The following is a 17,417-nucleotide window of genomic DNA, read 5'->3' as shown; positions in this document are numbered from 1 at the left end:
AAGATTACCGGCAAGGGAGAGTATAGCAGTGGTCCGGAAGCAGTGGTGACACACGGCACGAATTCCTGCTAAAACATCCAGACAGCCACGTGAGGAACGCAAATCGTCAGAGACCACGTGAGTGGCAGAGGGATCCGGCAGACAGACAGCAGCAACACAGTCACGGCCGCACAGACTACGATACCACGCGGGATACAGCAGCCTATGACAGCTCGGCATCCACATCTTCTTCTTTTTTAGGAGAACCTCCGCTCAGCACCACAAGAAAACGAGAAGAGGAACCAAGAGACGCATCAAACAGGCAGAGATCCAAAGAGAGACACCCCCATTTCCAATCATCGGGGCAGAGGAGACAACCCCACAGATCAGCGAAACGGGACAATCACAGGAGATGTTAGTATATAACATTTCTGATACAATGCTATCCACTACCCAATTAGCTACCTTACAGAAAGGACTCTCTTTCTGCCCCACTAATCACTGTGATATATATCTGCTAGATATAGAATTACAAAAAATTTTTAGCAATTTGCGTTTGAAAAGCCACTTCTCTAAAATGCCTGTTAACACCACAAGCGAGTTCAGCAACACTGGACTTGGCCATTCACAACTGTCACTAAAAAAGTTGGGCCTAAGGAATAAAAGCACATATATGCCCCCATCTAATGATAATGTTATAGAAGCCTATGTGAAATTAGTATCCAGTGATGTGGAAAAATTAAAGGGCAAATTGAAACGTAATCCCTGGATGGACTATCAAGCTAACCTCACATATAAGGAAAGACTATGTTTGAAAGAATTAAGGGAAAATAAAGACATTACGGTTAAACCTGCAGACAAAGGTGGAGCTCTTGTAATATTAAATACAAGAGACTATATAACAGAAATTTCACAACAATTATCAGACACAGAGGTGTATAAGTGAGTAAACAGTTATCCCCTAACATCTATACAAGAATGCATAATGGACAGGGTTTACAGAGCATATGAGGATGGTATAATTGATGATGATCTGAAAGAATTTCTTATTAAACAGGATCCAATTACCCCTGTATTTTACACACTACCAAAAATACACAAAAACCTTAGACATCCCCCAGGCAGATCAATAGTCGCTGGTACAGATTCAATCTTAAGTCCACTTGCCATATTTCTGGACAAGGTGTTCCAACCTATAGTACAAACAACAAAATCCTATGTAAAGGATACTACACATCTATTGAACATCATTGACACAATCACTCTTCCAGATCATGATATATTATTGAGTAGTTTTGGTGTCACAAGCTTATACACCTCTATCTCACACAAATCAGGTCTGAAGGCTATCAGACATTTCCTTGATCAAACACAATACTCTATTAGCCCATACCCTATCAGCTGTTTTCAAACAACACATTGAGCCCGAGCCCTTGTCATTTCTTCTAGGTCTGCCTATTGACACATTGAAATCCTCCGAATCCAATAAATTGGCGACACATATACTTACGGCTGCAAAAACATTAAGGGCGTCCAAGTGGAAGGGCATCTCTCTCCCAACCCAACAGGCTCTAATTGCCAAAGTGAACGGGGTAAGAAATATGGAGACTATTAGAGCATATTTGCAGGGTAAAGAATATCAAAATGGTCTCTTATGGCTCCCCTGGGCAGAATATGAGACAGCTCAGACAGAAACGAATTGACTCACGGACTTGGCTCCTTTACACTCACCCTCTGCCCCCCCCCCCTAGTTACTCTCCCTTTCTTTTCTTACCTCTCCTCCCTTTGAGAAATACAGTAGAGCATCGTTTACCGATTAGGCACTTCTGACCATGTAACACAGGTTGAATTAAAGGAGATGCAGATAATAAAAACAGTGACACATTTACTTGAAAGATTTGAAGGTTTATTGGCCGTATAGAGTTACATGTATTGAAAGGCCTACAAATATGTTATGCCAATCTGTGATAATGATAACAGTTTTATTACTTACATGTCCATACGTGTGCTAATAATATGCTTGTTAAAGTTTTACTGAAAAAAAATAAAATAAAAATCTTTAAATAAAAAAAAAACACTACTCTATAGCGCAAAGGAATTTTCTGATTGATCTATTAGAAATTGTCTTACATCAGAATTACTTTCTCTTTGGAGACCAATTTTACATTCAACAAAGGGGGACGGCTATGGGTAGTAACGTTGCCCCCACCTATGCTAATTTGTACATGGCATATATCGAAGAAATGTTTGTGTATATGAATTTACTGTACCAAAAACACTGTCTACTATATATACGTTATATAGACGATTTGTTAATTTTATGGGATGGAGACATCGAAAGCCTCAAGTTGTTCAATGATTTCATGAATAATATAGACATAACACTCAATTTCACTCACAATTTTCATACCGAAACTTTGAACTTTCTGGATGTACAGTTAACCAGAAGGGGTGTGAAACTAGAATCAGACTTATACAGGAAGAATAAAGACAAGAATAATTGATTACACTTCCAAAGTTTTCACCCACCTTCTTTAAAAACGAACGAACGTAAAACGAATTGTAAGCGACACCAACATATGTGACATCAGATTGGCAGAAATGACAGATCGTTTTTCACAAAGAGGCTACCCAGACAAGGTACTTGAGGAAGGTTTAGGAAAGATAAAGGATATGGACAGAAAACTTCTCCTACACCCAAACAAGTCGACCAAGAAAGAGGGCGATAGGATGGTTTTGTCAGCAAATATACAAGTGCAAGTAGACATGTGTCTAAGATAGTACAAAGACATTGGCACCTACTTCAAAACTGTCTTCCCCATATTTCACAATTTCAACACCCTCCACTAATAGCGTATCAGAGGGGTAAAAACATACGGGACCAATTGGTTAAAGCAGATATCGGTCCCCAAAAGAAGGGTTTCCAACGATTCTTGCAGCACCCAAAATTTGGCACTTTCCCCTGTGCAAAATGCAGTGCAATTCAGTAACGAAGGGCAATCACTTTTATCATCCACACACTGGCAAACAATATACTATTGACCATTACTTCACTTGTGAATCAACTTTTGTCATTTATTTATTGAAATGCCCGTGTGGGTTAATTTACATAGGGGAGACCACTCAAAAAATCTGGGATCGGATTTCAAAGCACAAATCCACAATTCGCAAAGAAATCACTACTATACCAGTCCTTTATCATTTCCACCAGGCCAAACATTCAATAAGTCAACTCAAATTCCAAGTTATAGAGACTGTTGACATACCAAGAAGAGGTGGGAACTGGTTACTTCAATTAAAATATCGAGAGATGTACTGGATACATAAATTAGATACATTATGGCCACGAGGCTTAAATAAAGATTATACCCCTGGATTGTTTATGTTTAAGTAAGTTGTAGGATGCATACAATGGCGTAACTATTGTGTTCCATTTTCTAATAGTTCTGTTTTTAATAATATGCTTTTTCTCTTTTATTCACAAGGTTACTAGTTGGTCTTGAAAATTTGCTGAGTGCAGACTACTAGATCTGCATATGAATCTCAGGGAGAGCTGAGTACCATGTGCAACAGCAGTCTATAAGCGTCTCAGGTAATACTAGACCAATTTATTGTGTTGCTATATTATTGCGTACACAGATGTATGGACTTATACAAATGGACTTTATTTTTAAATGGACACTTTAAGTATTCTTGTTTCACCTGATTCATAATGATGTCATTTGATGGGGAGGAGTTACAGGCCACTCCCATTGTACACTCTATAAAACACTGTGTTTGTATTTGACCACTAGGCTTGACAAAGGGCCCAGTGGGGTCCGAAACGTTTCCCATACCTTGTATGTATGTGGGCTAAATAAACAATTTATCACTTATCACACCATAATCAGTGTGCTACTGGATTATTCTCTACATTGGGCAGGAAAGGGTCAACCAGATTAAGCACCTGATACCCTGCACAAGGTTTACTTGAAGGGTTGAGCACTCCGAACATTGTAAATATCGACTACTTCACTGGGCAGAGGCCAACCAGTGTCAACTAATGGCAATCTGCATCCCAGGCCAGTTAAACTGGGAAGTGGACTTTTTCAGCCGCCACTTCAGATTCACCTAGATTCAGGGGATGGTGTCTTCAAAGAACAGTTTTTCAGACACTCGTCGAACGCTGGGGACTTCCACAGATCGACCTCATGGCGTTCCAATTCAACCATCAGGTTGAATGCTATTGCACCAGGTACAGAAACCCTCAAGCGTTCTCCGTGAATGTGATGACAAACTCATGGAATTCATCCCATTCTGGCCCAGGAGAGCATGGTTTTCCGATCTAATACATCTCTCCATTGCCCCTCCATGGAGACTGCCACTGATACCGGACCTCCTCAGCCAGGGCGATTCTCGCCACCCCGATTTGGGAAAACTAGCGCTCACAGCATGGCTCTTGAGAGCTCCATCTGGCTAGAAAAAGGTTTTTCATCCACGCTGCTACAAGCCCGTAAGATCATCACTGCAGCAGCGTATCACTGTATCTGGAAAATGTATATCAGTTGGTGCACAGACTCCCACCGGAACCCTTTCAAAATGAACATATCAGTCCTCCTTGATTTTCTACAGCAGGGTCTAGATAAAGGCTTCGGGGTCAGTTCCCTAAAGGTCCAAATGTCGGCCATTTCAAGACTTTCCTTCAAGCTGCAGGACATATTAGACCTCCATACAAATGTCCTGTACCACCATGGGACTTTAACTTAATGCTCCAAGCTCTACAGTTTCCGCCATTTGAGCCATTAGCTTCTATTGATCTCAAATTGCTTACCTGGAAAGTGGCATTAATGGTAGCCATATGCTCAGCAAGAAGTGTCTCAGAACTAGGGGCTCTTCTATGAAGACAAAGTAGTCTTACGCACTCTGCCTACATTCCTGCCTAAAGTAGTCTCGGCGTTCCATCTCAATCAAGAAATCAATCCCTTTGGCCTCATCCAAAGTCGACTAAAGAACGTCAATTACACAGCCTAGACGTAGTCAGGGCGCTCAAGTTCTACATCCACAGAACTAAGGACTTTCGAATGTCAGACTCCCTCTTCGTTCTCTATGAAGCTGCACGGAAAGGAACTCGGACTTCTAAAGCATCCATCGCAAGATGGATTAAAAGCCTTATTATTCTGATCTACCAAAACAAAGTCAAACCTACACCTTTTTAAGGCATCTGCTCACACAACCAGGGCCCTCAGCACATTCTGGGCCCAACTGCACGAGGCCTCAGTGGAACAGATTTGTAAGGCTGCAACATGGACCTCACTGCATACATTTACGAAGTCTTACAAGTTTAATGTTTTTCCTCATCTGACGCGGCTTTCGGCCGCAAAGTTCTTCATTCAGTTGTGGGGTAAACCTTGCATCCTCAGTTGCCCATGTTAGGGCTAGATCACGCTCTTCTCCTGTGCCTAGCTTCCTTCCTTCGTTTTCTTTTCCTTACCTACTAATCCCACCCACTCTATAGCTTTGGGACAAACCCTTCGGTCACCTGTGCTGCCTAGGGACGTACAGAGAAAAGGGGATTTATTTTATTCAACGATAAAGCCTTTTCTCTGAGTCCCGTTATAGCAGCACAGGGAGTTCCCATCCTTAAGCTATGTTTTTTTCTTCTACCTGTGTAAGCTGTGCTAGTCGGAACTGTTGAGGGTGGGGTTAATGCCGGGAAGAGGAGGAGACTCTGAGGAGAGCCTATTCTTTTTTCTTTTTGCCATCCTGCCTCCTGAAGGGAAGAGTGCGTTAACCCATCGGTCGCCTGTGCTGCCATAACAGGACTCCGAGAAAAGGCTTTATCGGTGAGTAAATTAAATCCCCTTTTATTTTTTGTTTTTGTTATTAAAACAGTACCTTGTACTTGATCCAAATGAAGATATAATCAATCCTTATTGGGAGTAAAACCTGATTATTGGGTTTATTTAATGTTTACATGGTTTTCTAGTAGACTTTAGGTATGAAGATCCAAATTACGGAAAGATCCATTATACGGAAAACCCCCTTGTCAGGAGCATTCTGGATAGCAGTGGACCCCCTTCCAATGAGATGCAATCCATAGCTGTAAAGATTGTTCCAAAAAGAAAACTCAGCCCAATGTTTTGGGAACCCAAATCTCTCTCCTAGATCAGAATAGAAGGGACATATATAGGTCCGTCAGCTCCTGCGACATTCCTACTCTTCATACACTTAAGATCTGAGAAAAAATTGGATTGGAAGACCAAGGAAACAATATGTAGTGATCCAGGCAAAAGTTTACCTTATATTCTTTCCTAACAATTGAGTCCCCTATTGCCACAATCTTTCAAGGCCTAGCTTCTCTCCACCACAAGTAGAGAGGCTAGTCTCCAGGCTGTTATAAAGCTCAGCTTTATCAAGAATTGAATATCTTTTCTACTCTCATGTACCCAAGACATTCTGGCAAATATGCTGAAATGCACTCTCTATTCCTCTTCCCCATGCTTCTTACAGTTACCCAACTGACAGCCTTATCATCATAGATCTTTTCTCCACGCCAGCACTATCATTTATCACCGATACAGAGCCCCACTTAAAGAGCACAGGTTACAAAGTTTTTAGTTAACACCACCCTTATATATAAATAATTATCGTAAATTGGGTTCACATGTCATGTTTTAAATGAAAAAAAAATAATCTCTCTTTTGTTTTTTATTACTCTTACTGTTTTTATTATCAGGACATCAACCTTTGGAACATAGCAGGATTGAATACCTTACTGGATATGGTGGAACATGAGTGTGGAATTATAATTGAAGGGGTCAACACTCCGTACCTGTATTTTGGCATGTGGAAAACAACATTTGCCTGGCATACTGAAGATATGGATCTGTACAGCATTAACTACCTGCACTTTGGAGAGCCCAAATCCTGGTAAGTAGCAATAGTTAGATCTAAAAAAAAAGTATTTATATATAACAGTAGAAAAACTTCCAAGTATGTCTTTCCAACAATGCTTTATGAGATAGCAGATTTATAGAATCAGGCTGAATAGCCCCTACAGGTTGTAGAATGAATAAGTCATCACTTTTGAATCTCAGTCTAGACCTGTTCTTCATATTCAAAATAGTCCCTGGCATTTCAGGTATGCAAAGAGGCCCAAACAGCCCCCACCAACTCAATAAATAGTGACTGTCTTTGACAATTTACAGCAACCAGTTTGGCATTTGCCAGAACCCACAGATTGCCAGTCTGGGCCTGATGGGGTGGGACCGAGAGTGAGCTTTCTGTTTATGTAGTTTAAAAGAAAGGAAGTGGTGGGGATAACACCAAAAAGAGTGAAATGTATGCACTATATTAGTTAAACTGCAGTGGCAGGACCACTTTGGTTAAAAAAAAATTCTCTCGTCCCTCGACTGCACAGATACCATAGGGTTAATGTCCACTTCCCTTTAGGAAGCAGGATGACAGGAAAAAAAACTGCAGGGTTGCGCCTCCTCTTCCCAACATTAGCTCATCCTATTTTAGTTTTTTGTCATCCTGCTTTCATGGAGGTAGGTCATACATTTCTTGTTTCTCTCACAGGTAATGGTACTGACTGAAGGTTTTTGCAATTAAGGTATGCAATTGAGCTACCTTCACGCTCTTCACTGTCAGCACTTGCGCTTAAACAATACTTCAATAATGTGTCTGCCATATATTTAATAGTATATTCGCTAAGTTGTGCCAGAGCATTTCTGAGCACAAAGCACAACGACAGAGATGAACTCCGGGCTTGGCTCCTTTTCTCCTCGACTAAGGCCGGTTGAGTCACTAACCATTCCACTCCTCTACTACTTAACAAGGTAACCAATCACCATAATAATATACTCTCCCTGACTATTTACCTCACTATTTTCCTTCGCCTTCTGACTTTTCTATTATGGAGTGGGAGACTACAGCTGCCTCACTAGGCCCTAGTCAACAAGGGGAAACACCCCAAACCTCCAAAAAGACCACCAATAAATGGTCTGACACCCTTAAGTGTCCCAGGCAAGAAAGCCAAAACATCAGAGACTTCTCCTATTCAGAGCAGTCCACACCCATCAGAAATACCAGATTGTCTTAAACACTTCCAAGCATCCTTTTTAGGGATTACATCATCTATTGAAAAGCTGGCTGTGGCAGCTACACAGGAACAACAACCTGCCACACTAATACACATGCTAACAAGCCTAGCACATCTCAAACATATACAGAGATTTCAGATAAGGAACCCTTCATAGACGACAATGATAATGACTCTGATTCAGACCAAACAGAAACCACTACAGAGCCACCTAAAAGATCACAATCCGAAGCGGTAGATGCCTTTCTAGTTATGTTCCTCACTCTGGACTTACAGGAGGAAACTAAAGAGATTAAAATGCTTGACAAACTCAAGGAAGTTATTAAGAAAGAATGGAAATTTCCCAACAGGAAACTTTCCAGAGACAAACGTCTAGATAACCTATAGCCTTTCCACCAACAGCACACAGACAAATGGGACCAAATGGACATCTATCCCCCTTAAAGATGGCGCTACCCAATGGATAGAAAGACCGAAAGCCTACTTAAGAACATTTTTACATTGTCTATTTCAGCTTTCAAACCAGTCATAGCTACGTCGTGCGTATCAAGGACTCTAACCCTGTGGGCCCAAGAAGCCATTTTGACAACCTCTGATGAGGATTTTGACATGCCAACTCAACTCTCAAAGGTGCTGAATCCATTACCTATGTGATGCATCCATGGACACACTACACCTACTCACCTAATTATTGGCACTGGCTATAGCAGCTAGTTGAGCCTTGTGGCTAAAGCCATGGAGCGCAGACCCTGCATCCAAAAAGAACCTTGTGGCCCTTCCATTTACAGGATCCACACTCTTCTATACCTTAAAGGAGAAGGAAAGGTTAAAACTAAGTAAGCCTTATCAGAAAGGTCCATCTAAATATACCAGTAAACCCTCAAAATAGTTCTGCTCTGAGTCCCCTGTCAAAAGAAATACTGCATTTCTTTCCTTCTATTGTATACACATGGGCTTCTGTATCAGACTTCCTGCCTTCATCTTAAACCTCATTGCCCTGGGCAAGAGCATGCTCAGTTTGCTCCTCTCCCCCCACCCCTCCCTTCTCTACTGTAATCTGAGCCCAGAGCAGGGAGAGACTCAGGCAGGAAGTGATGTCACACCACATTAATACTGCAGCTCCTATTCTAAACAAACAGAGAGTTTCTAGAGCTTTTTACTCAGGTATGGTAAAACATTCTACAGAATAAATATAGCATTCTAGGTTGCACTATTGCAGCTAATCTATTGGCAATAAAATGCCTCCGTAGCTTTCCTTCTCCTTTAATTTCCAAAATCACAGGGGGAAAGAGTAATTTCCTACCCCAGGTCAAAAATCCAGGCCTTCACAAAGCTCACAACACTCCTTTTGACCCTCCTATAACAAACGCTTCACACAGAACTTCAACTTAGATCCAAAAAACTCCACAACATCCAGTTCCAACGGTTTTCGGCCCGGGGAAGTCATCATGGAATGCCCAACGATGCCCCACCAAATCTGTTACAGACAAACAGGACTCCTGATTCCACAGCCACCTCTAATTGCTCCGGTTGGAGGACGGCTCTTTCTTTTCAAAGAGGCATGGCTTCCTCACACTTCAGACAATTGGGTACACCGAGTTATTACTCGGGGCTATGAACCTTTTTTCCAGAAACCACCACCACCCAGATTCTCAATATCCAGAATCCCAACTCAGGAGAATGGAAACTGTACCGCAATATATTAGTGCAAATCACCAACAAATGGGGATGGCCACAGATTGACTTGATGGTACCAACCTTCAATCACCAACTACCAGCATATTGCACAAGGTACTGCAACACAGCAGTGGATGTTTTAACCATCAACTGGGACTTCTATCTAGTCTACCTATTTCCACCGTTACCCATGATTCACAATGCTGTGAAAGCTCAAGCTGCACCATTGTAATTGCCCCATACTGGCCCAGGAGAGCATGGTTCTCAGACTTCCAGAACATGTCGGTAACCGACCCCTGGAGACTACCACTGTGGCCGGACCTTCTGACCCAAGGCCTATACCTACACCACAATCTCTGCATGCTATCCTTGACGGCATGGCTATTGAAACCTGAATCTGGACAAACAAAGGTTTCTCACAACCGGTAGTACATACCCTACTACAAGCCAGAAAGAAGTCCACCAATCTCTCATACCACAGGATATGGAAGATATTCTTTGGATGGTGCAACCGCTAATAGCAAGACCACAACTCTGTACCTACCTCGGAACCTACCCCAAGGTCCAGATTTCCGCACTGTCAATCCTACTTCAACAACGCTTAGCAGAGATAAGGGACATCAAAACTTTCTTACAAGCAGCACAGCATATGCAACCTCGTTGGCGGTCCCCAACACCACCATGGGACCTTACGCTAGTTCTCCATGCTCTACAAAAACCACCATTTGGACCCATGCATGCCATCAGCGTAAAAATGCTCTCTCTAAATTTGGCCTTCCTAGTAGCCATTGCATCTGAAAGGCGAGTTTCTGAACTAGCAGCTCTATCCTGTCAATCTCCCTTCTGCATTATGCATGAGGATAAGGTGGTACTTTTCACACAACAAGACTTTTTACCAAAAAGATTAGTCTTCCGTCCTTATGTCCTAAACCTAGAACTCCAAAGGAAAAATCTCATTGCACACTAAATGTTGTGAGAGCAATCAAGTACTATCTTCACAGGACACAGAATTTCCGTCTGTCTGACTCCTTGTTTGTACAGCAGGGTAATAAGGCCAGTTCCACATCCATCAGCAGATGGAAAAGATAAACCATTTCTCTGGCCTACACAACAAAGGGAAGACAAGCTCTCTTCAGGGTATCAGCCCACTGCACGCGAGCACTTAGCGCCTCACGGGCACATGCAAACCAGGCTTCAGCAGAGCAAATCTGCCATGTTGCCACATGGTCTTCCGTTCTCACATTTACAAAATTTTATACATTAATGTTTTTGCCTCCTCACAGGCAGTTTTTGGCTGCAAAGTTCTAAAAGCGGCAGTTTAAAGGATTCTCCTCCTACATAAGCTATAGCTAAACTCTTAACATCCAACTAAACCTCTGATGCTGCTTCTCTGTATTTTACTGCAACTATTTCTTCCACCCTTCTGCTTTGGGACATAACCCTATGGTATCTGTACTGTAGAGGAACGATAGAGAAAAATGGGATTTGTATACATACCTATAAATCCATTTCTCAGAGTCCCGAATAGGCAGCACAGGATTACCCACCCTCTGATAATATTCTATGCTTGATAACAACAACTAACATGGGATGGGCTAATGTCAGGAAGAGGAGGAGCAACCCTGCAGTTTTTTTCCTGTCATTCTGCCTCCTAAAGGGAAGTGGAGATTAACCCTATAGTATCTGTGCTGCCTATTTGGGACTCTGAGAAATGGATTTATCGATTTGTAAATAAACTTTGTGCATGCTGCATAGAATTATAAAAAGTGCCCTGTTTTGTAGGAAATCCTACTGTGAATAAAACACAGTGAAAGGCCTGCCTGAAGTGTTACTGGGTATCACTGTGTCTTCCAATGAAAAATATATTGCCACCTCTGCCATTTTAATCTTTGCATATAGAGCTTCATATGGGTACATTCTTTAAGAGACACAAGAAGAAATCACCAGCATTTGGTCTAACCCACATTTTAGAGTTGACCAGCTGTTAAAATGAAAAAGCCATTATTTGTGCACAAATAATGGGTTGGAACGGGATTTAAATATATGTACAAAACGTAAAATTTTCTGGTGATAAAAGGCCACACACCCAGTCACCGATCAACTATAAGTGTCTTATGTTATGGGTACTAGACCCACTCGAGTTGGGGGGGGGGGGTGGGGTGGGTAGGGAGGGAAAATGGGAAATGTTGGGGTATTGTTCTTTATGTTTACCTTTATCTTCTCCATTAGCATTGTGTCACTGTGTATTCCCACTTTACAGGTACTATGACCCATTCTGCTCATCCATTTATGCTTCCAATACCATATCAATCTATAATATCATCTCATGAAATATAAGGGGTCTCATCTCTTAATTCAAATGAAGTCTCATGTATAATTATATTAAGTAGTATTAGACCTCTATTCTTCTTTTACAGGAAACCCACCATACAGGACAAAAAGTCCTCTCCCTTAAATGTTCTTGGGTAAGGTGGTCCTACCATTCCACATTCTCCACACATGCGTATCTATACTGATTAAGAGAATCACTGTATTTTTACTGACGCAGATCCTTACTGACCACTACGGCCGTTATATTATACTAAACTGTACACTTGATAACAAACCCATCACATTTATATGCCCCCACCAGGGACATTGCTAGATCAGATTACTAGTAATTTAGTAAACAATCTCCTGGCCCTGTGTGTATACTAGGGGACTTTATCTCTACAATGGAGATTGACTTAAATCACAAGTCACAGGCCCTACCAAACTCATGGGGCGGGAGCTTTTCAATTGGACTCCTGGAGATGGAAGCACCCAGAATCAAGAGAATACTCCTGTCACTCGGCCACACATCAGTCCTTCTCGAGGATTGATTTGGCACTAGTTACAAGTAATATCCTCCCCCCCATTGACAAAGTGCAGTTCCTTCCAAGAATACTTTCTAATCACTCCCCACTCCTACTCTACCTCCGTTGGTCGTCCCCAACAAATTCTAAGTTGTGGAGACTGTCCTCTCTAGTTGAGCAACGAAGTAGTACAAACATCCAATTCGGGGGGGGGGGGATATGCCAACTACTGGGAAACTAATACAGAGTCGGCCTCTCAGGCGGTCCTCTGGGACTTCTCTAAGGCAGTAATGCAGGGGATCCTGTCTGGAGCAATACGGCAAGCCCTCCGCCAAGCTAGAGAAAGAGTAGAAGAAGCAGAAGTCCTACAGGTAGAAAAAGACCACATCACTAACCCTTCGCCAGTGTCACATGCACTCCTACTAGAGAAACGCCATGTCCTAGAGAGACACAATACCCTGCTAACAAGAAAAGCTATCCTATACCAATTACAGAGATATTTTGAAATGGGAGACCAAAAAGGGAAAATGTTAGCATATTTCGCAAAAGCACAGTGCTTCGCAACTGCAGTACCAGTCATAATGAGGGCTATACCCCACTACAATAATTCTCACTGGCCTTTTCTAAACAGCATACCCATCCCGACCCTTTGTTCAGCTGACAAGGCTGCTCTTAATCAATCCATAAATCTAGTTGAGGTCAAAAAAATCTAAAGCTTCTCTCCCGTCTAACAAAACACCGGGACTCAATGGCTTTCCAGCAAAGTGGTATAAGACCCTAGTAGACCAACTGCCCCCCCCCCACTTACTGACTACCCTGCAAACTTCCTTTGAAGTAGATTTGCTTCCCCCTTCATTCAATGAAGCTTTCATTATAGTGGTTCCTAAACCAGGCAAAGAACCTACCCAATGTAGCTCATACTGACCAACCTCCCTTATAAATACAGATGCCAAAACACTTGCAAAAATTCTAGCTACAAGACTCCAATGGTACATTATAGACCTGATTTACCCAGATCAATCTGGCTTACAGTCTGACTTTGAGGTTTAAACAATTCAGGGTCCAGGTCATCTCTGTAGTGATACCTTTCAAAGTTTACATATGATAAGCAGAAACAGCAGGGAGACTTTCATGTGGGGGCCACACAAGGAGGGGGGGTCGCGGGCTGCAGTTGGGCAGCCCTGGTCTAAGGTAATGGCTGCACTAGCAACTGGCCTTGACTTTCCACAGGTAATTTCTCCTCTGGTGTGTCTACTAGGAGTAGTGGACCATTTAGTGCCTATTTTGCACGCAAGGGTTTAGAGGTTTAGAGCATTATTGTATTATGACAAGAAATGTATAAATATGCACTGGATGGGACCCACCCCTCCCACAGGGGACTCCTGGATAAAGCTAGTTAATGAGGTAATACCCTTGGTCAAACTCACACATGAAGCCAGAGTTATGGCTCGTAAATTTGATGAGATATAGAGTCCCTGCTGGGAGTTGGGCCCTGGCACTCAACCTAAGAACCCTGCTGGGAGTTGGGCCCTGGCACTCAACCTAAGAATGACACAGTGAATGAATCAAGTAGCCCAGTTGTAAGTAACTACTTTATATGTAAAATTGACCTCTAAGTAAGGAAGCAAGTCTATGACAAAACGTAAATCAAATACAGAGACACAATATTGTAATAATATTGTATATTGTTTTGTTAATGTTCAATGTTCTTGAAAAACAAATAAAGCATAAAATATTGCCATATGCCTCCAACAACATATTGTTGACCTAATTCAGCTGGATCAGTCTTGCTTTATACCAGGTAGATTCCCTAACATTAATTTCAATAGACTGTACACCAATATAGCAATCCATCATGAAAATGCGGGAGCCAGAGCAGTGGCCTCACTCGATTCCTCGAAAGTCCTTTGATTCCATAGAATAGCCATATCTTTGGGAGACCCTTTGCAGATTTGATCTGAATGACCAATTCATCAAATGGCTCCAGATGTTCCGCTACCAACTCCCTGCATGGATAAGGATCAACAGACTCATACCTGCCCCATTTCACCTAGGACAGGGAACCCGTCAGGGTTGCCCACTGTCCCTTTTCCTCTTCTCTCTAGCGATTAAACCCTTGGCCATTGCTCTCCACGAATCTGATCAAATAGCTGGACTCACCCATCATCCACTGATAGAAAAAGTATATTTGTATGCAGATGGCCTGCTTATCTGTCTAGCAGACACACACAACTCCTTGACCGGTCTACTTAGCTTAGTGGAGTGGAGTTTGGATTGTTCTCTGGTATCAAAATAAACTAGGATAAATCCCAGTTTACAAGTCCTTCCTACTTGCTCCCCTAATTCCCCTCTGAAATGGATTCAGGGATTTAAATATATACAAGTCTGGATGAAACTTCCTCTTTCAATGTGGGGGAGAACAAAGCTTATTAAGATGATCTACCTCCCTAAAAAATAAGATAAACCTCCTTCCCTTTATATGGAAGTCCAGAAAACTGCCTAGGAGAAGCTGATGGCTGACAAAGAAAATGGAGGCCTAGACTTACCCAACTTCCAGCTATACTACCTGTCAGCCCAAAAATATTACCTACTCTGGTGGTACCTCCCTGACCCATACAAACCTAATATGGCGCTGCAAGCCACCGTAGTGGTATCATTAGAGGGCTTAAAGAACTTATACCACAATTTGCCATCTACCATCACTACACGTCATAGATCCTGGACCCAGATGCTAAAGTTATTCAAAAAAGGCCCGATTTGTTTCATATTAATACAACCCAATAAATTCTTAAACTATAAAATGGGAAACCTAATTTCCCTGGTGCTGACAAGGTGCTTTTGCACTTGGCTATGAACCATGATATGATATATGAAGTTGACTGGTTTGCCTTTTAATTAACTTCATATTCAAAGAAGATTTGCAATTGATTTTAATTTTTTTTTTAGCTTTTTTGTTTAGACGTTCTCCAGCAGCTCTCTGGTTGCTAGGGTCAAGTTTACCCTAGCAACCAGACAGTGTTTTAACGAGAAACTAGAATATAGACTAGAACTCCAATCTGTTCTAAATGCTACTGCTAGACTCTCACAGGTCAACATCAGCTGCTCCCATATGTATATCCCTTCACTGTCTCCCAATCTCCTCTAGAATCAGATTCAAACTACTCATACTTACATTCCAGGCCCTTAACAATGAAGCCCCTCCCTATATTTCATCTCTGATCTCAAAATACACACCTTCACGCAACCTTTGCTCTGCTTCTGACCTTCACCTCGCTTCTCCTCTCATCATTTCAGCCCACTCTCGATTACAATACTTCTCTCAGGCTTCTGCTTTTCTCTGGAACTCTCTGCCTCGAGCTGTCAGACTTTCTCCTTCTTTCCAAACTTTCAAACGCTCAAACACCCACCTGTTTAAAGAAGCTTATTCAATGTACCTTAATTAATCAGTCATTGCTGTATCATAAATGAAAAATTTGTTTCTAAAATCCTAATGTCTCAATTGTACCCTAACCTTTAGTTTGAAAACTCTTGCGAGTAGAGCCCTCTAATCCTATTGTACTCTGTAAACCCTTGTTAGTTATAAACTGAGGTAAAGCACTTTGTAACTTGTTGGTGCTATATAAATAAATGATGATGAATAGAAGAGGTCTAAATAGAAAATAAGTAATAAAAAGAAACAAGAATAACAAAATTATAGCCACATAGAAGTAGAATAAAAAGATGAAAAAGACCAGTTTAAAAGTTTCTAAGAATAGGACATTCTATAACAGACTAAACTTAACAACAACCCCTTTAATAAAATATATGTGAAGGCAGGGGGAAATCATGTTCTATACATGTGTTAGGTGGGCATCTGGGTTGTGATAAAACCAAGCAGAGATTATCTGGCCTGGTGAACATACTGAGGTTAAGAATTGTTATGAATCTTGTCCAGATTAACTCCCATCAAAAAGATTCCTTTGGACAGGATAGAAATGGACATATCTCAAATTACAGCTACAATGGAAGAGGAAGGGTTGTCATTTTGACAGAACTAAGGACCCCAAATTGAAATAAAAGCAGATAGGCGGCACTCCGGATAAAAATGGAAGAGAATTTATTCCAACAATGAAAGTATGGATCAACATGGCCTTACGCGTTTCAGGAACCAAATCCCTTAATCAAGCCTATAATTAAGGGATTTGGTTCCCGAAACGCGTAAGGCCATGTTGATTCTTTCATTGTTGGAATAAATTCTCTTCCATTTTTATCTGGCTTTTATTTCTATGTACTACAGCTGAGGTGCTGGGGGCTAAGAACCTGGATTTGGAGTGGAGCAAGTGGAGGAAATTGACCCACGGGGGGTGAGTTTGGATATAATTGACTGCAAGGACCCCAAATTGCCAGAAATATTTCGGGGCAACCCCTAGCCAAGTTTACTGCTTTCTGCAGTGGGAGTATTTATCTATTTTTTTCCAGCGGGTTAGTGAGGCCCATTTTAAGCATAGTCCATCCATGTGAGATTTTGAGAGCTTGTATATATCTAGGTGATGGCTTTTGATAAGGCGGGCTGTCTGAGATGGAGCTCCAGCGTGCTCTGAGTGATATCTATTGGGAAACTGAGCCTGGAAGGGATGGCAAGGTCTTTAAAGATCAGGATAGCTAGTGTTTCTATTGCCAAGGCAAAGAGCAGGGGGGGGGGGGGCAGGGGGCACCCCTGCATCTTTCCTCTGTGGAGTTCAAAACTACCCAATTTATGTAACTCTTATCTCCCAACTCAAAGCATCTCCAGACCTCCCAAAGATATGGCCATTCTACTGTATCAAATGCCTTGGCCGCATCCAGTGAAACCACTACCATGCTCC

At 41.8% G+C, this 17,417-nt stretch overlaps 1 protein-coding gene across 10 annotated transcripts in view; it reads left to right on the top strand.

The window, feature by feature from the left end:
* Positions 1-17,417, top strand: part of LOC108711800 (lysine-specific demethylase 4B) — a 451,885-nt gene that overhangs the window by 124,209 nt on the left and 310,259 nt on the right. For 8 of the 10 annotated variants that reach the window (XM_041591519.1, XM_041591530.1, XM_041591528.1 and 5 more), the window contains one exon: positions 6,695-6,888. In XM_041591519.1, coding sequence (XP_041447453.1) covers positions 6,695-6,888 — 194 coding nt within the window. Of the gene's footprint in view, positions 1-1,428; positions 2,170-6,694; positions 6,889-12,156; positions 15,640-17,417 lie in introns of those variants that run through there. The other 2 variants (XM_041591533.1, XM_041591536.1) reach the window with 2 other exon arrangements.

This window comes from Xenopus laevis, chromosome 1L, assembly GCF_017654675.1.
Source record: "Xenopus laevis strain J_2021 chromosome 1L, Xenopus_laevis_v10.1, whole genome shotgun sequence".
Classification (NCBI taxonomy): domain Eukaryota; kingdom Metazoa; phylum Chordata; class Amphibia; order Anura; family Pipidae; genus Xenopus; species Xenopus laevis.
This window is presented reverse-complemented; position numbering and strand designations above follow the sequence as displayed.